General features: G+C 41.9%; 1 protein-coding gene across 2 annotated transcripts in view; it reads right to left on the bottom strand.

Annotated features, from left to right (window-relative positions):
• LOC138662087 (actin-binding protein WASF3-like) overlaps positions 1-24,473 on the bottom strand; it is a 116,311-nt gene that overhangs the window by 46,942 nt on the left and 44,896 nt on the right. Inside the window, exon 2 of one of the 2 annotated variants that reach the window (XM_069747227.1) lies at positions 4,733-4,907. In XM_069747227.1, the coding sequence (XP_069603328.1) occupies positions 4,733-4,865 (133 nt within the window). In that variant the 5' untranslated portion in view covers positions 4,866-4,907. Of the gene's footprint in view, positions 1-4,732; positions 4,908-24,473 lie in introns of those variants that run through there. The other variant, XM_069747226.1, reaches the window with a different exon arrangement.

Below are 24,473 nucleotides of genomic sequence, written 5' to 3' on the forward strand. Positions count from 1 at the left end.
TCTTTAAGAGGAGACTTAATAGCTGTCTATAAATATCTGAAGGAATGTCACAGGGATCATCATGTAGACGGATCATCATTCTTATTTGCACATGGAAACACGAGAAGCAATGAAACGAAACTGAAAGGGAGAAGATACAGATTAGATATTAGAAAAAATATTTTTGACAGTGTGGGTTATCAATGAGTGGAACAGGCTGCCAGGAGAGGTGATGAGTTCTCCTTCAATGGAAGTCTTCAAACAGAGGCTGGATAGACATCTGTCTGAGATGGTTTAGTGAATCTTGCATTGAGCAGGGGTTGGACACGATGACCCTGAAGGTCCCTTCCAACTCCAAGAGCAGCTTCTTTTCAAGTTAGCACTCCTGGTATCTTCAGTATTAGGCTGGTTTCACATTTGCGTCTTTGTGAGCAGTGTTTTATCCGCATAGATCCGCATGCGTCATGCGTACATGTATTTCACATGGTGTACGCATGGACATGCGTTTGCATGTTTTTGTGTACGAGTGCGTAAAAAAAACGCATTAGTGTCTATGGGAATGCATTGGTACGCAAGGACATGCGTACGCATGCGTTCGATACTTTAGACTGCACATATCCAGAAAATGATGTCACAGCCTCCACCATGTGCATAAAAAACGCAAATGCATGCCAAAATGCATTTAAACGCATTCACATGCAGTGTTTTTGTTTGCGTCATGCGTAAGATGATGCACAGTCGTAAGCATGCCTTTGCATGCGTTTAAGCATGCAGATGATATGCTGTGCACAGAAACACTAATGTGAACTTAGCCTTAGATAAGATAGACATGGTCGACAGCAGTGTGAACTGAATTTTCTTTCTTCAGCACTCCTAGGATGGATAGCTGTGTGAGTGAACTCTTCTTACCTCAGCACTCCTAGTATTTCTAGTATTAGATCAGAAAGGGTAGACAGCTATGTGAACAGCCTCTTCTGGTATCCCCAGTAGTAAATCAGATAACAAGATGGACAGCTTTGTAAGCAGCCTCTTTTATACCTCAACACTCCTGTCATCTTTAGCATTAAATGAGATAGACATGCTGGACAGCAGTGTGAGCAGCCTCTTCTTATCTCAGCATTCTTGGTATCTCCAGTATTAGATCAGATAGGCATGGTGGACAGCAGTGTGATCAGCCTCATCTTACCTCAGCACCTCTGGTATCTCCAGTATTAGATCAGATAAGCAGGGTGGACAGCAGTGTGAGCAACCTCCTGTTACCTCAGAACCTCTGATACCTCCCGTATTAGATCACATAGGCAGGGTGGACAGCAGTGTGAGCAGCCTCCTCTTACCTCAGCACCTCTGGTATTTCCAGTATTAGATCAGATAAGCAGGGTGGACAGCAGTGTGAGCAACCTCCTGTTACCTCAGAACCTCTGATACCTCCTGTATTAGATCAGATAGGCACAGTGGACAGCAGTGTGAGCAGCCTCCTCTTACCTCAGCACCTCTGGTATCTCCAGTATTAGATCAGATAGGCAGGGTGGACAGCAGTGTGAGCATCCTCCTCTTACGGAAAGTATAGTACTAGATGATCGAATTAGTATTAATCAAAAAATCTATCAAAACTAATAATCATTTCTAGAAATCCCATCCACTATTCTGTAACATTTTCTAGACTGATAGATCTCACTTACTTTGTTTCTCATTTGTTCCAGAATTTATTTGGATCTCGGCATGATATCTAGCTGTTGAGGAGCTTTTGGTCTACTTCACTTTGCCAGGCAGGTCATATTTAAGTGATTTCATGATTGAAAACAGGTTTTGGCAGTAATCAGGCCTGGGTGTGGCCATGGAATTTGAACACAGCTTCCCAAGGATGTGATAAACCACAGTTAATTTATGTGTTATGGTGGGTGGGGGGGGGGTGAATCACTTTTCACTCAGGTTACAATAGGTTTGGATTTCCTTTTCCCTTAATAATAAAAGCCTTCATTTAAACACTGCATTTTCTGCTTACTGGTGTTATCTTTGTCTAATATTCAAATTTGTATGGTGAGCTGAAACATGTAAGTGTGACTAACATGTAAAAGAATAGGAAATCAGGGTAGGAGCAAACAGTTGTGTGAAAAGGCACAACTGTACATAACTGTTTTCTGCCAGTTTCCTTGAACTACAGCTTCCACTGAAGTCTACACAGCAAATCTTAGGGTTTTTCTTTATTCTTACCATTGAGTTTTCTTATCTGCTTGCCTACAAAAACCCCTTCTTTAGAACCTGCTTTTTTCCCCACATACGCGCTCCATTCAATCATGAACTGATTTTTTTACCTATGTAAAATAAATCAGTCACCAGATTTCACAATGTAAACTGTAGATGTTATAACAAAAATCTCTTAGACTTGACAAGGCTGTTGTACTTACTTTGAAAATCTACGTTTGAATGGATGCATGATCCTTTTACGAAAATTTGCTTTTTGCTAGTCCATCCAGAAGTGGACTCTCAAAATTATTATTTTAATGGTAAGCGGTAAAACTTTCAAAAAAGGATTATACAACCATTCTGGGTAAAAGTAAGTTATCAGGTCTCAGTATAATCCTTAGTAACATATGCGTGGTGAAATCTAGTAACATCCATTTTTCCAATGTGATATCTATTTTTTTATATAGCGCTAACATATTCCGCAGCGCTTTACAGGTTGCACACATTATCATCGCTGTCCCCGTTGGGGCTCACAATCTAAATTCTCTATCAGTATGTCTTTGGAATGTGGGAGGAAACAGGAGTACCTGGAGGAAACCCACGCAAACACGGAGAGAACATAGAAACTCCTTGCAGATGTTGTCCTTGGTGGGGTTTGAACCCAGGACTCCAGCGCTGCAAGGCTGCTGTGCTAACCAGTGCGCCACCATGCTGCCCCAAAATGATTCATTAATTTTGCTGCAATATGCAGCTAAAAGTGAAAAATAAAATGAAGAGCATGTCAGTTCTAAAGTCAAATTACAATAAAATTTATAGAAATCATTAAGTCGGATGCAAAAAAAATCTTGACATATGGTCAATAAATATAGTGAAAGTGAGAACACAGTATGGTGGCAGAATGGGGCATAACAAGGAGAAGTACATCACTTAGTAGCAGAGCTGTAGTTGTACCAGACTCAGTATGAAGGCATCTATTGGACCTCCATTTTGGACCTCCATCTGTTCGACCTTAATTTGGGGATTTCAAAAGGGAGTCTACATTCTTATTTCCTTACCTTTAAGGGAACCTAAAAGATGATACTTGTTGCTGATCCACGAGCAGCATGTATTACACCATGGCTGTATGATTTCAGCTATATAAGTTTAACGCTGAAATGCTGCGATGTTTCAGATAAAAACATATTGTAGTTTAAAAGCCATCAAGCTGCATAGGAGAAGGCTTCTCCATGCTGGCTGCCCTGGAATCACTGGTCTCTGCCTACAAGCACTCACAGGGAGAGACCTGTCAGTCATCGGCAGGGGGCGGAGGGAAGGCACCTAGGACCCGCCTGTCTGATGAGTCTTCCATGAGGCTCAATCCCAGGTGGCTAATCGACTGCAGCAATTCAGAGTTAACCATACCTGGTAGAAATCATTCAGCCATGATCTACTCAAAAATATTTCACGGATCCATACATTCTTAAACCAATAATCTGCAAAAACCCTAGTCCATGCCCTCATCATCTCCCGCCTCGACTACTGCAATCTCCTGCTCTGTGGCCTCCCCTCGAACAATTTCGCACACCTCCAATCTACTTTAAACTCTGCTGCCCGACTAATCCACCTGTCCCCCCACTATTCCTCGGCCTCTCATCTCTGTCAATCCCTTCACTGGCTCCACATTACCCAACGACTCCAGTTCAAAACCCTAACAATGACGTACAAAGCCATCCACAACCTGTGTCCTCCATACATATGTGACCTTGTCTCCCGGTACTTTCCTGCACGCAACCTCCTATCCCCACAAGATCTCCTTCTCTACTCCCCTCTTAACTCTTCTTCCCACAATCGCATACAAGATTTCTTCAGCGCATCCCCCCTACCCTGGAACCCTCTACCACAACACATCAGACTCTCACCTACCATCGAAACCTTCAAAAAGAACCTGGAGACCCATCTCTCCCGACAAGCCTACAACCTGTAGTAACCACCAATCGACCAAACCACTGCACGACCAGCTCTACCCTAGCCTACTGTATCCTCACCCATCCCTTGTAGATTGTGAGCCCTCGCGGGCAGGGTCCTCTCTCCTACTGTACCAGTCGTGACTTGTATTGTTCAAGATTATTGTACTTGTTTTTATTTTGTATACCGCTCCTTACATGTAAAGCGCCATGGAATAAATGGCGCTATAATAATATATAATAATAATAATCTGATATGTGTTCTGTAAGGTTCTCTATAAGAAACAACAACAAGCCATGCTGTGTAATATTACCATATTAACAGCCAGAGATGGAACCATATTTGATATCCATATAAGCAGGAGATTTATCTCCTCAGTCTCATGGCAAGTAGGTAAATCATCCTGGTCTAATGGTGTTGGATATTAGGTCTGCTAGAGGATTTGCAGGATGCGTATTTGTAATCTGGCAAGAGCTTGTGCATTATAAGCCCCATTATCCTGCAGATTACAGTATGGCAGGTAATCGAGTCAATGTATACAGACTGGCTTCTAGTGATGTTTCAAACACATAATACATATACAGAATCCTCAGATTTCCAACCTCAATAACAGATTTGCACTTACTTAGGCTACCCAGTTGTTTGATGATGGCGGCCAGGGTACTGTTTGTGACACACTCCAGCTCGCTGGTGACTCCATCCGGCACCGTCCCACGGCATAAATGCCGCGGTTCAATATTTCTCTTAACCAACGGCATTTTCTTCTTTTGGATTCAGCTGTATAGGACATCAAAAGGCAACTGAAACGTAAATAGAAGACATGTGATATTTCCACCACCTGAAATAGCACATATACAAATTGATAACAATATTAATTCACTAATAAATGTAAAAAATACATATAGTGTCTTATAACAAAAGTAATACTCCTAAGTAAAAATGCGAGTTCATATACAATGTCCTGAAGAGGCAGTTCCCAGTATCGTAGTGGGGACAGGGAATGGGAATGATGGAAACCTACAGAGCGCAGAAGCCCTAATCACACTGCTGAAAATCAGCCCAAATCCCACTTGTTTAGGACACAGGCCCCTACCGATGGGATCTGACTGATATGATGTTAATTTCAAGAAGGGTAGAGTCCAGGCTTCAACGACAGATACGCTGTGCCTAAAAAGATGACTTCAACAGTGTCGGCAAAAAAAATCTTTACACTTGCGCAGCAAAAAAAAACTTTACATATAAAATCCACATCATAATTTCACTTTTTAAAAGTGTACACAATGGGGGAGATAATAAAAAACTGTCTAATATTAAAGCTGGCTTTGTTGCAAATATCAACCAATCAACGCTCAGTTTTCACTTCATTGGTAAAATGAAAGCTGCACTCTGATTGGTTGTTATGTGCAGCTCAGCCAGTTTTGCTATTAGGCAGTCTTTTATTATCTCCCTCAGTTTTTTATTATCTCCCACAATGGGTCGAAAGAAGCTTAAAATGAAAGAGAAATCCCGTGCCTTGACTCTGCTCGAGAAGGGGGATTCGGTGATTGCTGTAGCTAGGTATAGTGGCAGTAGCCCTGATTACAGTGATGTGCCACTTAGTTTATTAGGTGCAGCAGTTGTGATAAAAATCACAGTTTCTCTGCTGCAGATCTAGCCGTTCTCTGAATGCTGAGCTATGGATGACCCCGCCCACACCACTGATTGGCAGCTTTCTATGTGTTCTAATCAGCAATGTGGGTGGGGTTATACAAGGCAGATTGACTAGGTGGCACGAGGCAGCTAGTCCTCTACCGATAATCTCCTGCTGATAAAAGATTGATTTTATTGAAACAACAGCACACAGACTAATAAGTGACACATCTCTGTAATCAAGGTCTCTTTCCTAAATCATGCTGCTCTCTGATTACATATAAAAAACTTGCTGAGAATCTCCCCTTTAAAAACCTGCGATAGTTGGGAACTCTAATGGAGATTCTGTACTAGAGCCTATAAGTTTGAAGCTTTGCCCCAGACAGCTGTAGAATCATTGTTGTAGAAATGATGGACTTGGTGAGATCAAGAATTGCAGGGTGTGTTTGCCCGATAAGAGGAACATCGGGGAAGACCAGAGTTTTTTGAGAGACTATTACTGCTGTTATACTTTAGCCGTAATCTAATTTAGCTCAGGAAATTGATATTTGTTCAGTAACAGCATGCAGATTATTTAGGCCAGGCAGTAACATAGAATGTATTATTTATCATAGTATCACAGCGGAGCTGTCACTGTATTATGCTGTCCTAGTTACAGTCTGCACTTCCATTAGGTTTAACTGCAGGAAATAAATGTTTGTGCCATGAGGCTAATACAGAGTATGTATGCGTATTGGCCATCAATGACTGATAGTCATCGTGTATTTTTATGCCACTACTGTCAGTCCTGTTTGCTTGTCTGCTTTGATTGCAATTTAATGTAGGTAACTATAGGAAGCGTAGACTTGGCGGTTACACCTGAGCCCTGGGAGCTGTGACTGATGGGTCAGAAGTTTACCGATATGGTATTGGAGCATCGGAGCTTTAACATAGTAACATAGTAACATAGTAACATAGTTAGTAAGGCCGAAAAAAGACATTTGTCCATCCAGTTCAGCCTATATTCCATCATAATAAATCCCCAGATCTACGTACTTCTACAGAACCTAATAATTGTATGATACAATATTGTTCTGCTCCAGGAAGACATCCAGGCCTCTCTTGAACCCCTCGACTGAGTTCGCCATCACCACCTCCTCAGGCAAGCAATTCCAGATTCTCACTGCCCTAACAGTAAAGAATCCTCTTCTATGTTGGTGGAAAAACCTTCTCTCCTCCAGACGCAAAGAATGCCCCCTTGTGCCCGTCACCTTCCTTGGTATAAACAGATCCTCAGCGAGATATTTGTATTGTCCCCTTATATACTTATACATGGTTATTAGATCGCCCCTCAGTCGTCTTTTTTCTAGACTAAATAATCCTAATTTCGCTAATCTATCTGGGTATTGTAGTTCTCCCATCCCCTTTATTAATTTTGTTGCCCTCCTTTGTACTCTCTCTAGTTCCATTATATCCTTCCTGAGCACCGGTGCCCAAAACTGGACACAGTACTCCATGTGCGGTCTAACTAGGGATTTGTACAGAGGCAGTATAATGCTCTCATCATGTGTATCCAGACCTCTTTTAATGCACCCCATGATCCTGTTTGCCTTGGCAGCTGCTGCCTGGCACTGGCTGCTCCAGGTAAGTTTATCATTAACTAGGATCCCCAAGTCCTTCTCCCTGTCAGATTTACCCAGTGGTTTCCCATTCAGTGTGTAATGGTGACATTGATTCCTTCTTCCCATGTGTATAACCTTACATTTATCATTGTTAAACCTCATCTGCCACCTTTCAGCCCAAGTTTCCAACTTATCCAGATCCATCTGTAGCAGAATACTATCTTCTCTTGTATTAACTGCTTTACATAGTTTTGTATCATCTGCAAATATCGATATTTTACTGTGTAAACCTTCTACCAGATCATTAATGAATATGTTGAAGAGAACAGGTCCCAATACTGACCCCTGCGGTACCCCACTGGTCACAGCGACCCAGTTAGAGACTATACCATTTATAACCACCCTCTGCTTTCTATCACTAAGCCAGTTACTAACCCATTTACACACATTTTCCCCCAGACCAAGCATTCTCATTTTGTGTACCAACCTCTTGTGCGGCACGGTATCAAACGCTTTGGAAAAATCGAGATATACCACGTCCAATGACTCACCGTGGTCCAGTCTATAGCTTACCTCTTCATAAAAACTGATTAGATTGGTTTGACAGGAGCGATTTCTCATAAACCCATGCTGATATGGAGTTAAACAGTTATTCTCATTGAGATAATCCAGAATAACATCCCTCAGAAACCCTTCAAATATTTTACCAACAATAGAGGTTAGACTTACTGGCCTATAATTTCCAGGTTCACTTTTAGAGCCCTTTTTGAATATTGGCACCACATTTGCTATGCGCCAGTCCTGCGGAACAGACCCTGTCGCTATAGAGTCACTAAAAATAAGAAATAATGGTTTATCTATTACATTACTTAGTTCTCTTAGTACTCGTGGGTGTATGCCATCCGGACCCGGAGATTTATCTATTTTAATCTTATTTAGCCGGTTTCGCACCTCTTCTTGGGTTAGATTGGTGACTCTTAATACAGGGTTTTCATTGTTTCTTGGGATTTCACCTAGCATTTCATTTTCCACCGTGAATACCGTGGAGAAGAAGGTGTTTAATATGTTAGCTTTTTCCTCGTCATCTACAACCATTCTTTCCTCACTATTTTTTAAGGGGCCTACATTTTCAGTTTTTATTCTTTTACTATTGATATAGTTGAAGAACAGTTTGGGATTAGTTTTACTCTCCTTAGCAATGTGCTTCTCTGTTTCCTTTTTGGCAGCTTTAATTAGTTTTTTAGATAAAGTATTTTTCTCCCTATAGTTTTTTAGAGCTTCAATGGTGCCATCCTGCTTTAGTAGTGCAAATGCTTTCTTTTTACTGTTAATTGCCTGTCTTACTTCTTTGTTTAGCCACATTGGGTTTTTCCTATTTCTAGTCCTTTTATTCCCACAAGGTATAAACCGCTTACACTGCCTATTTAGGATGTTCTTAAACATTTCCCATTTATTATCTGTATTCTCATTTCTGAGGATATTGTCCCAGTCTACCAGATTAAGGGCATCTCTAAGCTGTTCAAACTTTGCCTTCCTAAAGTTCAATGTTTTTGTGACTCCCTGACAAGTCCCCCTAGTGAAAGACAGGTGAAACTGCACAATATTGTGGTCGCTATTTCCTAAATGCCCAACCACCTGCAGATTTGTTATTCTGTCAGGTCTATTAGATAGTATTAGGTCTAAAAGTGCTGCTCCTCTGGTTGGATTCTGCACCAATTGTGAAAGATAATTTTTCTTGGTTATTAGCAGAAACCTGTTGCCTTTATGGGTTTCACAGGTTTCTGTTTCCCAGTTAATATCCGGGTAGTTAAAGTCCCCCATAACCAGGACCTCATTATGGGTTGCAGCTTCATCTATCTGCTTTAGAAGTAGACTTTCCATGCTTTCTGTTATATTTGGGGGTTTGTAACAGACCCCAATGAGAATTTTGTTACCATTTTTCCCTCCATGAATTTCAACCCATATGGACTCGACATCCTCATTCCCTTCGCTAATATCCTCCCTTAAAGTGGACTTTAGACAAGACTTTACATAGAGACAAACCCCTCCTCCTCTCCGATTTTTACGATCCTTTCTAAACAGACTGTAACCCTGTAAGTTAACTGCCCAGTCATAGCTTTCATCTAACCATGTCTCGGTTATTCCCACTATGTCAAAGTTACCTGTAGATATTTCTGCTTCTAGTTCTTCCATCTTGTTTGTCAGGCTTCTGGCGTTTGCGAGCATGCAGTTTAGAGGATTTTGTTTTGTTCCAATCTCCTCACTGTGGATTGTTTTAGAAATGTTCTTACCTCCCTTCTGAGTATGTTTTCCTGGGTCGTCTTTGTTCGAGTCTAATGTTTTTCTTCCCATCCCCTCTTCTTCTAGTTTAACGCCCTCCTGATGAGTGTAGCGAGTCTTCTGGCGAATGTGTGTTTCCCAGGTTTGTTGAGGTGTAGTCCGTCTCTGGCGAGGAGTCCATCATACCAGTAATTCACACCGTGGTCCAGGAATCCAAATCCTTGTTGTCTGCACCATCGTCTTAGCCAGTTGTTTGCATCAAGGATCCTGTTCCATCTCCTGGTGCCATGCCCGTCTACTGGAAGGATAGAAGAAAAAACTACCTGTGCATCCAGTTCCTTTACTTTCTTCCCCAACTCTTCAAAGTCCTTGCAGATTGTCGGTAGGTCCTTCCTTGCCGTGTCATTGGTGCCAACATGTATCAGAAGAAATGGGTGGACGTCCTTGGAGCTGAAGAGCTTTGGTATCCTATCGGTCACATCCTTGATCATCGCACCTGGAAGGCAGCATACTTCTCTTGCAGTTATGTCCGGTCTGCAGATGGCTGCTTCTGTGCCTCTCAGTAGTGAGTCTCCCACCACCACCACTCTTCGTTGCTTCTTGGCTGTACTTTTTGCTGTCACTTGTTGCTGTGTGCCCTTTTCTTTTTTGCTTGCTGGTATTGCTTCATTCTTAGGTGTGCCATCTTCATCCTCTACAAAGATTTGATATCGGTTCTTCAGTTGTGTGGTTGGTGATTTCTCCATGGTCTTCTTGCTTCTTTTGGTCACATGCTTCCACTCATCTGCTTTTGGAGGTTCTCTGACACTTTTTGCACCTTCTGTGACCAGTAGAGATGCTTCTGTTCTGTCTAGAAAGTCTTCATTCTCTTTGATGAGTTTCAAAGTTGCTATTCTTTCTTCCAGACCCCGCACCTTTTCTTCTAAAAGGGCCACTAGTCTACACTTCTGACAGGTGAAATTGGATTCTTCTTCTGGTCGATCTGTGAACATGTAGCACATGCTGCAGCTCACCATGTAGGTTGTCACATCTGCCATGTTGCTCCTAGATCCTGCTGACTTGCTGTGTGTTTTCCTTCTTGTGTAATCTACTCAGCCAAGCTCTCTTGCAATAATGTCCTACAGGCAAAAATTTGCACGCCGTAAGGCGCGCGGTTTAAGGCTCAATATAAACAGTACATGAAGCCAAACAGGACTGCACCATACGCTGGATCGTAGCCGCCCTCCAATGGGGCAATTTATCTCCTAATGAAGTGAGTAGGGGCTGATCTGCGGTCCCAGGAAGGGCGATTACACAGTGTGTGGAAATGTGCTGCTCCGCTCTATTCACTGATCTATGGGGTTCTCAATGTCCATCAACACTGGTCTGCCATTGATAAGCGATCCTAAGGGTATGTCATCAATATGTTAACAGGGATCTTTGAGCTGAAGTGTAATTTCTGCAAAAATTCTAGGTGACTGCAGATTGCTGAACTGTGACAGTGTGTAATGAGCCCACTGTCACGATTCCCTTTTATTTCCAGCAGGATTTTGTGGTGATGTGACCTGAACTATGATGTTTCCATATTTGTGGTTGCGTGTCAACTAGCTTTTAATCCATGTATCTATGTCCTATTGAGAGAAGCGAATAAGAAACTAATCAGGCTGTGACTGCAAGTATGCAAATCATGTACTCGTAGTCATGTGACAGCCCGCTCGCGCAGGAAATAAAGGGAGGATCCTGACAGTGTGCACCTTTCACATTGTCACGATTCAGCAGTCACATAGAAGGATTGCAGAAGTCTATCTTGAGCCAGGAAAACCCCTAGAAGTTTGTATGCCCATCCTGTTTTCTGGGATATTTGCTCTGCTTCTTTCTCTGGTTGTCTGTCTGGCTTCTATCGCTCATGGAGCACACATAGGTTCCTGGTATATGTCCAGCGCACATTTCTTGGGCAGTCAGGTCAGAAGAGTCCGAAGATGAATGACCCACCCCAGCCACCTCTATCTTTGCGCATTGGATCACAGGGTATCTAATAATTACTAAACCCTCCTGATAAGTCAACAAAAGAGCCTCTATAATCACAGTTCATTACAGGCATCCGGATGACCACCACTAATCCAGTGTCTCAATAACTCACACAGACTGTGAATTGCAGATGTATGTAACATACAGAGATTCTAAAATGGTCTTTTTTAAGCCAGCTTGGACACAACATAATAACCATTTCAGACTTTTACATTTTCCTTGGCAAATCCACAATACTACATAGACAGAACAAGTTCTTTGAGCTTTTCCATCATTGCGCTTTTTTTTGCCATCTTTAGATTATAAGTAATAAGGTCAGTGTCCACCAGATGGAGCTGCAGCAGCATAAATCAGTTTAGCTACCCAGACATCTGGTGTCTACATTTGTCACAATCACTGCAACATTGACAGATTTGTGTTTTGCTATGTCTTTGTCATGCACTGAATAATGTATACCCTTATTCATAATCATATAATTTATCCACATGGACCAAACAGTGACTACTGCTCCCTGTAAATATCCGACCGGCAATGTCCTTTTTCTCCCATGGTTTACGGTACCCTCGATGTCCTCTTCTGCAGTACCCGAGCATGTTTTCCCGGCAGTAGGACCTTTCATTGTTTATTTACATTTTGCGCACGCGCACGCAGTATTCACCACTGAATGCTATGGTTCATGCAATGAAGAATTACGTCCTGACGCAAGCCAGTGCCAGCCTCAAAATGCACATTGTGGGCAGGGTCAGCGCGTTTCGCCCTCCAATCCCACCGATGGCGACGACAGCAGCGGCAGCCCCAGTGTCTCCTGTGACGAATAGATGAGCAGCTGCTAAAATGCCATTAGAAAGCAGCAAATAGGTATTTGAAGCTGCTGGTGCCTCTGGAGTCCCACGAACCTCAAGGTGTAGGATCCTCCAGTGGCTTGCAGATGTGCAGAATCCTATTATTCAGCCACTCCTAACACTACTCACAAGCAGAAAAAAAGTTGCAGTGGGCCCAGACATACATGAAGACAAATTTTAAAACAGTCTTATTAACTGATGAGTGTCAAGCAACCCTGGATGTTCCAGATGGTTGGAGTAGTGGATGGTTGGTAGATGTTCACCATGTCCCAACAAGGCTGGTAAATCAAGGAGGTGACGCAGTCCTGTTTTGGGCTGAAATAACCCTGAAGGTGTGAAAATGACCTTAGCAAAGTTTATAGAGATTCTGATTGACTACTCTCTTCCATGGTGCAAAATGAAGAACAGTGCCACCTGTCGCAAAGTCATCTTTATGAATGACAATCTCCATCTCATGTGCTAAAGAATACCTGAGTCATTGGCTATGGGCATAAAAGGAGATAAACTCATGGTGTGGCCACCATCTTCCCCTGACCTCAACCCTAGAGAGAACCTTTGGAGTATCACCAAGCAAAAGATCTATGAGGGTGGGAAGCAGAAACTCTACAAAAACTCACAAGTTCAATGGATGCAAGCATTGTGAAGGTAATATCAGAGAAGGGTCCTATGTTAACACGTAACTTAGTCTATTAAGATGTTTTTGATTGAAAAGGCTTTTGATTTCAGTAAATATGAGCTCCTAATGCTGCAAATTCAACAAATTACAATTTTCAGTTCTTCATAACTTATAAACTGGAAACTGTTGTGTATTGAAAAAAAAATACTGTGATGCACATATACCCCAGCGTCTCCTATGTGATATATATATATATATATATATATGCCCCAGTGTCTCCTATGTGATGTATATACTGCAGACCTCCCGCTGCTTGAGTTCCATAAATGTTACATGAGTAGTGATGAATTTCGCACTGTGAGAAGACATGTAGTGAAATCTACATCTGTGTTCAGAACTTACTGATGCGATTTCATTACAAAAATTATTATTGCAAAGAGTCGACTGTGCTCCAGACCGACATAAACCTGGACAATCAGCTGTGAGTAGCAGCATCATCCATATCAGCTAACATCACGGCAGCACTAAAAAAAAAAAAGGGTTCCAGCCATAACATTAGTGGTAAATTAATGGTTTGACCAAATATACCAGGATACAATTCAAGTTGATCATTTAGTACGGCCAGTGACTGATGACAAGCCTACAACCTGCAGTAACCACCGATTGACCAAACCGCTGCACGGCCAGCTCTACCCTCACCTACTGTATCCTCACCCATCCCTTGTAGATTGAGCCCTCGTGGGCAGGGTCCTCTCTCCTGTACCAGTTGTGACTTGTATTGTTCAAGATTATTGTACTTGTTTTATTATGTATACCCCTCCTCACATGTAAAGCGCCATGGAATAAATGGCGCTATAATAATAAATAATAATAATAATAATGTTCTAAATATACAAATGGCCCTTGGCAGAAAAAAGGTTCCTCACCCTTGTGCTAAACTGTGCAATTTGGTAAGGAAATCACAGTCGGGGTTGTGGTTTTACCAAATAAGCAATTCTAGGAAAACATTTCCAGAACAGAAAAAAAGTGTTCATATGTTGGTGTATTTTTGCAGACTGATCCCTCCTCAAAAAAAAATCACAGAGACATGTCTGATTTTGTTCTGAATCACAGATAAAATTTACGCTTACAAGTCTATAGCCCTGTTAGAATTGACAGATGTTTTGTAATATATTTTTTAATCAGTGAAAACCATAGATGAAACACTGATGGTAAAAACTGACACTGACCAAAGACTGATGAAAATCACATGCAAAACATTAACCCCTTTCTGCCATTAGATGTACTATTCCGTCCATGTGGGGTGGGCTTTACTTCCCAAGGACGGAATAGTGCGTCATAGGCGATCGGCCGCGCTCACGAGGGGAGCGCGGCCGATCGCGGCCGGGTGTCAGCTGCTTATCGCAGCTGACATCCGGCACTATGTGCCAGGAGCGGTCACGGACCGCCCCCGGCACATTAACCCCCGGCACACCGCGATCAAACATGATCGCGATGTGCCGGCGGTGCAGGGAAGCATCGCGCAGGGAGGGGGCTCCCTGCGGGCTTCCCTGAGACCCCCGCAGCAATGCGATGTGATCGCGTTGCTACGGGGGTCTCCCACCTCCTTCCTGCAGCAAGTCCCGGATCCAAAATGGCCACGGATCCGGGTCTTGCAGGGAGGGAGGTGGCTTACCAAGTGCCTGCTCAGAGCAGGCACTTGGTAACGCTGCACTGCTCTCAGACAGATCGGTGATCTGTCAGACTGCTGTGCAAACTGGCAGATCACCGATCTGTATTGTCCCCCCCTGGGACAAAGTAAAAAAGTTAAAAAAATTTTTTACAAATGTGTAAAAAAAAAAAAAAAAATCCTAAATAATGAAAAAAAAAAAATATTATTCCCATAAATACATTTCTTTATCTAAATAAAAAAAAATAAAATAAATAAAAGTACACATATTTAGTATCGCCGCGTCCGTAACGACCCGACCTATAAAACTGGCCCACTAGTTAACCCCTTCAGTAAACACCGTAAGAAAAAAAAAAAAAAAACGAGACAAAAAACAACGCTTTATTATCATACCACCGAACAAAAAGTGGAATAACACGCGATCAAAAAGACGGATATAAATATCCATGGTACCACTGAAAGCGTCATCTTGTCCCGCAAAAAAAGAGCCACCATACAGCATCATCAGCGAAAAAATAAAAAAGTTATAGTCCTGAGAATAAAGCGATGCAAAAATAATTATTTTTTCTATAAAATAGTTTTTATCGTATAAAAGCGCCAAAACATAAAAAAATGATATAAATGAGGTATCGCTGTAATCGTACTGACCCGAAGAATAAAACTGCTTTATAAATTTTACCAAACGCGGAACGGTATAAACACCTTCCCCAAAAGAAATTCATGAATACCTGGTTTTTGGTAATTCTGCCTCACAAAAATCGGAATAAAAAGCGATCAAAAAATGTCACGTGCCCGAAAATGTTACCAATAAAAACATCAACTCGTCCCGCAAAAAACAAGACCTCACATGACTCTGTGGACTCAAATATGGAAAAATTATAGCTCTCAAAATGTGGTAACACAAAAAATATTTTTTGCAATAAAAAGCGTCTTTCAGTGTGTGACGGCTGCCAATCATAAAAATCCGCTAAAAAACCCGCTATAAAAGTAAATCAAACCCCCCTTCATCACCCCTTTAGTTAGAGAAAAATAAAAAAATTAAAAAAATGTATTTATTTCCATTTTCCCATTAGGGTTAGGGCTAGGGTTAGGGCTAGGGTTAGGGCTAGGGTTAGGGCTAGGGTTAGGGCTAGGGTTAGGGTTAGGGCTAGGGTTAGGGTTAGGGCTAGGGTTAGGGTTAGGGCTAGGGTTAGGGTTAGGGCTAGGGTTAGGGCTAGGGTTAGGGTTAGGGCTAGGGTTAGGGTTAGGGCTAGGGTTAGGGCTAGGGTTTAGGGCTAGGGTTAGGGCTAGGGTTAGGGCTAGGGTTATGGTTAGGGCTACAGTTAGGGTTAAGGCTACAGTTAGGGTTGGGACTAAAGTTAGGGGTAGGGTTTGGATTACATTTGCGGTTGGGAATAGGGTTGGGATTAGGGTTAGGGGTGTGTTTGGGTTAGAGGTGTGGTTAGGGTTACCGTTGGGATTAGGGTTAGGGGTGTGTTTGGATTAGGGTTTCAGTTATAATTGGGAGGTTTCCACTGTTTAGACACATCAGGGGCTCTCCAAACGCGACATGGCGTCCGATCTCAATTCCAGCCAATTCTGTGTTGAAAAAGTAAAACAGTGCTCCTTCCCTTCCGAGCTCTCCCGTGTGTCCAAACAGGAGTTTACCCCAACATATGGGGTATCAGCGTACTCAGGACAAATTGGACAACAACTTTTGGGGTCCAATTTCTCCTGTTACCCTTGGGAAAATACAAAACTGGGGGCTAAAAAATAATTTTTGAGGGAAAAAAAAAGATTTTTTATTTTCACGGCTCTGCGTTATAAACTGTAGTGAAACACTTGGGGGCTCAAAGTTCTCACAACACATCCAGATAAGTTCGTGGGGGGGTCTAGTTTCCAATATGGGGTCACTTGTGGGGGGTTTCTACTGTTTAGGTGCATTAGGGGCTCTGCAAACGCAATGTGATGCCTGCAGACCATTCCATCTAAGTCTGCATTCCAAATGGCGCTCCTTCCCTTCCGAGCCCTCCCATGCGCCCAAACGGTGGTTCCCCCCCACATATGGGGCATCAGTGCACTCAGGACAAATTGGACAACAATTTTTGGGGTCCAATTTCTCCTGTTACCCTCGAGAAAATACAAAACTGGGGGCTAAAAAATAATTTTGGGGGGAATTTTTTATTTTATTTTCACGGCTCTGCGTTAGAAACTGTAGTGAAACACTTGGGGGCTCAAAGTTCTCACAACACATCTAGATAAGTTCCTTGGGGGGTCTAGTTTCCAATACGGGGTCACTTGTGGGGGGTTTCTACTGTTTAGGTACATTAGGGGCTCTGCAAACGTAATGTGACGCCTGCAGACCATTCCATCTAAGTCTGTATTCCAAATGGCGCTCCTTCCCTTCCGAGCCCTCCCATGCGCCCAAACGGTGGTTCCCCCCCACATATGGGGTATCAGCGCACTCAGGACAAATTGCACAACAACTTTTGGGGTCCAATTTCTCCTGTTACCCTCGGGAAAATACAAAACTGGGGACTAAAAAATAATTTTTGTGGGAAAAAATTTTTGTTTTATTTTTACGGCTCTGCATTATAAACTTCTGTGAAGCTCTTGGTGGGTCAAGGTGCTCACCACATATCTAGATAAGTTCCTTAGGGGGTCTACTTTCCAAAATGGTGTCACTTGTGGGGGGTTTCAATGTTTAGGCACATCAGTGGCTCTCCAAACGCAACATGGCATCTCATCTCAATTCCTGTGAATTTTGCATTGAAAAGTCAAATGGCGCTCCTTCCCTTCCGAGCTCTCCCATGCGCCCAAACAGTGGTTTACCCCCACAAATGGGGTATCAGCGTACTCAGGACAAATTGTACAACAACTTTTTGGTTCCAATTTCTTCTCTTACCATTGGGAAAATAAAAAATTGGGGGCGAAAAGATAATTTTTGTGAAAAAAAAATGATTTTTTATTTTTACGGTTCTGCATTATAAACTTCTGTGAAGCACTTGGTGGGTCAAAGTGCTCACCACACCTCTAGATAAGTTCCTTAGGGGGTCTACTTTCCAAAATGGTGTCACTTGTGGGGGGTTTTAATGTTTAGGCACATCAGTGGCTCTTCAAACGCAACATGGCGTCCCATCTCAATTCCTGTCAATTTTGCATTGAAAGGTCAAACGGCGCTCCTTCCCTTCCGAGCTCTCCCATGCGCCCAAACAGTGGTTTACCCCCACATATGGGGTATCAGAGTACTCAGGACAAATTGTGCAACAACTGTTTGGTTCCAATTTCTTCTCTTACCATTGGGAAAATAAAAAATTGGGGGCGAAAAGATAATTTTTGTGAAAAAAAAATGATTTTTTATTTTTACGGTTCTGCATTATAAACTTCTGTGAAGCACTTGGTGGGTCAAAGTGCTCACCACACCTCTAGATAAGTTCCTTAGGGGGTCTACTTTCCAAAATGGTGTCACTTGTGGGGGGATTCAATGTTTAGGCACATCAGTGGCTCTCCAAACGCAACATGGCGTCCCATCTCAATTCCAGTCAATTTTGCATTGAGAAGTCAAATGGCGCTCCTTCGCTTCCAAGCTCTGTCATGCGCCCAAACAGTGGTTTACCTCCACTTATGGAGTATCAGCGTACTCAGGACAAATTGTACAACAAGGTTTGGGGTCCATTTTCTCCTGTAACCCTTGGTAAAATAAAACAAATTGGAGCTGAAGCAAATTTTTTGTGAAAAAAAGTTAAATGTTAATTTTTATTTAAACATTCCAAAAATTCCTGTGAAACACCTGAAGGGTTAATAAACTTCTTGAATGTGGTTTTGAGAACCTTTAGGGGTGCAGTTTTTAGAATGGTGTCACACTTGGGTATTTTCTATCATATAGACCCCTCAAAATGACTTCAAATGAGATGTGGTCCTTAAAATAAAATGGTGTTGTAAAAACGAGAAATTGCTGGTCAACTTTTAACCCTTATAACTCCCTAACAAAAAAAAATGTTGGTTCCAAAATTGTGCTGATGTAAAGTAGACATGTGGGAAATGTTACTTATTAAGTATTTTGTGTGACATATCTCTGTGATTTAATTGCATAAAAATTCAAAGTTGGAAAATTGCAAAATTTTCAAAATTTTCGCCATATTTCCGTTTTTTTCACAAATAAACACAGGTAATATCAAAGAAATTTTACCACTATCATGAAGTACAATATGTCACGAGAAAACAGTGTCAGAATCACCGGGATCCGTTGAAGCGTTCCAGAGTTATAACCTCATAAAGGGACAGTGGTCAGAATTGTAAAAATTGGCCCGGTCCATAACGTGCAAACCACCCTTGGGGGTAAAGGGGTTAAAGACACTTAGACCACAATTTACATACAAATGAGGGATGCCAGAATGAAGCCTTATATGTGCTGTCAGAAAGCAACAGTGAATTTCTTACTACATGGCTATTTAATCTGATAAGCTAACCACTGTTTTAATGTACTTCAATTAAAAATTCTATTAAAAATGTCCTACTGTTCCCTCTCTAACTTTCTGTGTGATTATTTACTTTTATTTCTGATGGCGATTCAATTGACTCTCCTAGTACGCATTAGGTATTTTCAAAAGGATCGTCATCAGGGATCTGGGGCTGCTGCTATTTCCTTTGCTGTCCTGAAAAAAAGTGTCATTAGAGGTAGCTCTGCAGTCACTTCCCACAGCTTTCCAAGGGGCAACGTTTTTCCTTACAGAGACAGACATGTCAAGCCTGACATGCCAAGGTGAGGAGACTTTTAAGCCTTACAATGCTCCTCTGGGAAATATGCAAATGATCACATCAGAGAGGAAGAGGACTAGAACTCTAGTGCCACCTATTGGAAGTAGAAATCCAAAATGTCAACATCTACCCTTTGTTTTGGTTTTTATCCGAAGTCATGTGGCAAGGTTCGTTGGAGAGTCGATATTGACTTTTATTATTGCTACTTTCTATGGTGGCAATAGAGTTCTAGTCCTCTTGCTCTCCAAAGAGACAATTTGCATATTTCACACAGCTTTGTAACTGTCATCCCCTGATGACATCTGTTTCAGTAGAGGAGATGGAAAAGTGTCCGCAACTTCTATCACATTGACACACTTTTTCTGTCCCCGCCAGTCCATATCTTCAGTCCCTATTGCTTTTTTCCCGGCCACCTTGTTTACTGAAAAGAATTGTCATCAGGGGGTGGTGATAGAAGCAGGGTGAGTGACAGCAGCGCCGCTCCCTGTTAATGATTCATTTCAGGGTATTTTTTAAACAACTTTCAGAATACTTTATAAAACCCACAAAAAACTATGCAAGTTTAGCATTGCCATTATTACATTTACCAAAAAAATCATGTTATCAAGTTATTTTTAACCTTATAATGAATGCTATAAAAACAATGCCGAAAATTCTTTTTATTTCTCTATTTTACAACGCTTGGGACTTTTTTTTTTCAGTTTTTCATTACATTCTAGGGTAAAATAAGTGAAAGCTATAACTCATCCTGGACAAAAAAAAATAAGACCTCATAGCACCATGCTGACAAAGAAAATGAGAAAGTTATGGCTCTTCAAAGAAGGGGAGGAAAAAAGAAGGCAAAACATTAAAAATTAGCTGATGTGAGAAGGGGCTAAACCTTGTGGTGCTAAACAGTCTAAGATTTGGAAGTAAGCGACCAGAAAGATTTGGTAATGGTGACGGGGCAGGCACAATCATTATGCACAGAGGTACAGATTTTAGGTAGGGTCATTGGTGGTCTGGCTGTACCTGATTGACACGCCTGAGACAAGCCTTGATCACTCGCTGATACATATCTAGCACTTCAATCACCTGTCATTTTATTTCTGCCCAGTGAACAATGGTGGATATTTAGAATGCCAGCAGACCATACATAACGCTGGGAGGTGGTGCGGCGTATTTCAGCCATAAAATCCCAATACCGTAGAGAGATGACAGCAAACTGACAATTGTAATAAGTGGTGTATTACGATGACTGATAGCACATACTGAGAGCCGAAGCCATAGAGCTGGAGATCCGGCCACCTCTCTGCCCCGCTGCAGTCTGCACAACAAGGATCAGCAATTGTGTGAATATCCATGTCTCCCGTCCTATCAGCGTGATGTTATTATTAGGATAGGAGCAGATGGGCCCTATGTCTGTCCGTGCATACCGTCCGCTGTGCAGCATAAACCCCGATTAATCGCTGTAAGCTCTGTACTCTACAAGAGTAAGAGAAAACCCAACTGTTTGTTCAGATTGGGATCCAGGGAAATATTGTGCACTTTACTGGAAAAAAAAATATGACCCCCTCACTTTATAGCAGGTATCAGACCGTACTGCTAAAACAGCAAAAATAGGATTTGGAAACAGATGACTTGTACTCCTTTCTCACTGTGCCATCTGTGAAGGGTAATGGTATCCAGCCAGCGACTCGTGGGCCACATGCAGCCCCGCACATGTTGACTGCCAGGCTTAGCAACCCACAGCAATGCGTCTAATAATGTGCTCTCCAGCCAAGGGATTTTCACAGACTGCAGCAGGGAGAACGGAAGGATGGCCAGCTGTAAGCATGCAAGGGTTAACGCCATCATTTCTTCTTCTTTATAGATTTATTTCCCATTGCTTATACAACACCAACATATTCGGGAGCGCTGTACCGAGATTGCCGCTGTTCACATCCGTCTCTGTCCCTTATTGCGTCCACTATGTCATTTTCCTATCTTAGATATCTTATGCTATGTGATATAGATTAAATATTGCTTTATTTCACATTTTTTATTCTCGGGGTTAGTGTTATATGAAGAAAACACATGGAAAATATACAAGTGTTATACTATCAGCATTTTATTAGTCAGCTTTATTTTTTCCCATTTTCAACTAAATACAATGCCTTGCGAAAGTATTCGGCCCCCTGGAACTTTTCAACCTTTTCCCACATATCATGCTTCAAACATAAAAATACCAAATGTAAATTTTTGGTGAAGAATCAACAACAAGTGGAACACAATTGTGAAGTTGAACAAAATTTATTGGTTATTTTAAATTTTTGTGGAAATTCAAAAACTGAAAAGTGGGGCGTGCAATATTATTCGGCCCCTTTAACTTAATACTTTGTTGTGACACCTCTTGCTGCGATTACAGCTACAAGTCGCTTGGGGTTTGTCTCTATCAGTTTTGTACATTGAGAGACTGAAATTCGTGCCCATTCTTCCTTGGCAAACAGCTCGAGCTCAGTGAGGTTTGATGGAGATCGTTTGTGCACAGCAGTTTTCAGCTCTTTCCACAGGTTCTCGATTTGGATTGAGGTCTGGACTTTGACTTGGCCATTCTAACACCTGGATACGTTTATTTGTGAACCATTCCATTGTAGATTTTGCTTTATGTTTGGGATCATTGTCTTGTTGGAAGACAAATCTCCATCTCAGTCTCAGTTCTTTTGCAGACTCCAACAGGTTTTCTTCAAGAATGTTCCTGTATTTGGCTCCATCCATCTTCCCATCAATTTTAACCATCTTCCCTGTCCCTGCTGAAGAAAAGCAGGCCCAAATCATGATGCTGCCACCACCATGTTTGACAGTGGGGATGGTGTGTTCAGGGTGATGAGCTGTGTTGTCTTTACGCCAAACATATTGTTTGGCATTGTTGCCAAAAAGTTTGATTTTGTATTCATCTGGCCAGATCACCTTCTTCCACATGTTTGGTGAGTCTCACAGGTGGCTTGTTGCAAACTTTAAATGACACTTTTTATGGATATCTTTGAGAAATGGCTTTCTTCTTGCCACTCTTCCATAAAGGCCAGATTTGTGCAGTGTATGACTGATTGTTGTCCTATGGGCAAACTGTCCCACCTCAGCTGTAGATCTCTGCAGTTTATCCAGAGTGATCATGGGCCTCTTGGCTGCATCTTTGATCAGTCTTCTCCTTGTTTGAGATGAAAGTTTAGAGGGACGGCCGAGTCTTGGTAGATTTGCAGTATGCAGTATGATATTCCTTCCATTTCAATATGATCGCTTGCACAGTGCTTCTTGAGATGTTTAAAGTTTTGGAAATTATTTTGTACCCAAATCTGGCTTTAAATTTCTCCACAACAGTATCACGGACCTGCCTGTTGTGTTCCTTGGTCTTCATGATGCTCTCTGTGCTTCAAACAGAAGCCTGAGACTATCACAGAGCAGGTGCATTTATACGGAGACTTGATTACACACAGTGGATTATATTTATCATCATTAGGCATTTAGGAGAACATTGGATCATTCAGAGATCCACAATGAACTTCTGGAGTGAGTTTGCTGCACTGAAAGTAAAGGGGCCGAATAATATTGCACGCCCCACTTCTCAGTTTTTGAATTTCCACAAAAATTTAAAATAACCAATACATTTCAACTTCACAATTGTGTTCCACTTGTTGTTGATTCTTCACCAAAAAATTTACATTTGGTATCTTTATGTTTGAAGAATGATATGTGGGAAAAGGTTGAAAAGTTCCAGGGGGCCGAATACTTTCGCAAGGCACTGTATATGACTGCTGGGACTCCCGCCGATCGTGAGAAAAGCTCCAAAAGTCTAGTGTGAATGGAGCGGTAAAGCGCCCTGTTCTCTTTTTATGGATCTGATGGAAATATAAAAACTAATTAGAGCTGTGGTCACACATTCACATAGTATTTTGGACCCCCGCTCTTTTGATCACTGGGGGTCCCAGTCATGAGACCCTCAGCGCTCTATTTATTAAAGGTTTTCCCGGGAAATTCCTTTAAACTGTTCTGGAAGAAAGAAAGCTTCGTGTCACCGGTTATTCTAGGCAGATTTTGCCTTTGTCAGCAGAGGCAGCTGAATCTCTGGCAAGAGTGGTGTGTGACCGCTCTGTGCCGAGGAAGAACGGCGCCAGGCACAAAAGCCAGGTAAGCTGCAATTACCTGCCTGTTAGTGCTTAGATACATTTTTTGTTTTTCCATAAAGTCCCGGAAACCCCCTTTAAAGTCTGGAAAAGCATGGAGACAAGAAATGAAGATTCTCATGGCTGTTTTTCTGTAAAACACTTTTGACCAGTATGCACTATAGTTCTCTGACATATTACAGATAGGACAGCAACAAAAGAAAAAAGAATAGAAAACTCATGCTTGCAGAATCCCTCAACGAAAATGTATTTATATCTTGGGCGATCAATCATAGTTTTATCTCAAGCACAGGACAGGATCGATAGCTATTCATAGAAGATCCGCGTAACTCTTACAAATAATGAATGAAAACAAACTTAGGATGGCAGTCTGATGAATGAATCTGTGGAAATGAGAAGACTGAGGCTACACGGCCACATCTGTTGTACAGCTAAAGATTGCCTTGTGCAACTGCTACATCGCAACGCGATAAAGGGGTGAAGGTAAGGGGCTCTGACCACTGACACATACCAATCAGGAGAACATACTCTGCATTCAGTTTTTACCTTCAATTACTTGTCATTCTTAAACGGGGTATCCTGTTATGCTGTGCTATCAGGCAACACAGTGTGCAGTAATCAGCGCACATACAGTGATATGGCAATAACCCAAAAACAATAGAACAAGCTCTGAGACGTGGAATCTCTGCAGACTGCAATACCTGAACCTATCCTCACACAACTAAAAGCAGCAGTGGATTGCGCCTAACACTACCTATGCAACTCGGCACTGCCTGAGGAGCTGACTAGCCTGAAGATAGAAATACAAGCCTGACTTGCCTCAGAGAAATACCCCAAAGGAATAGG

This window comes from Ranitomeya imitator, chromosome 2 (genome assembly GCF_032444005.1).
Source record: "Ranitomeya imitator isolate aRanImi1 chromosome 2, aRanImi1.pri, whole genome shotgun sequence".
Classification (NCBI taxonomy): domain Eukaryota; kingdom Metazoa; phylum Chordata; class Amphibia; order Anura; family Dendrobatidae; genus Ranitomeya; species Ranitomeya imitator.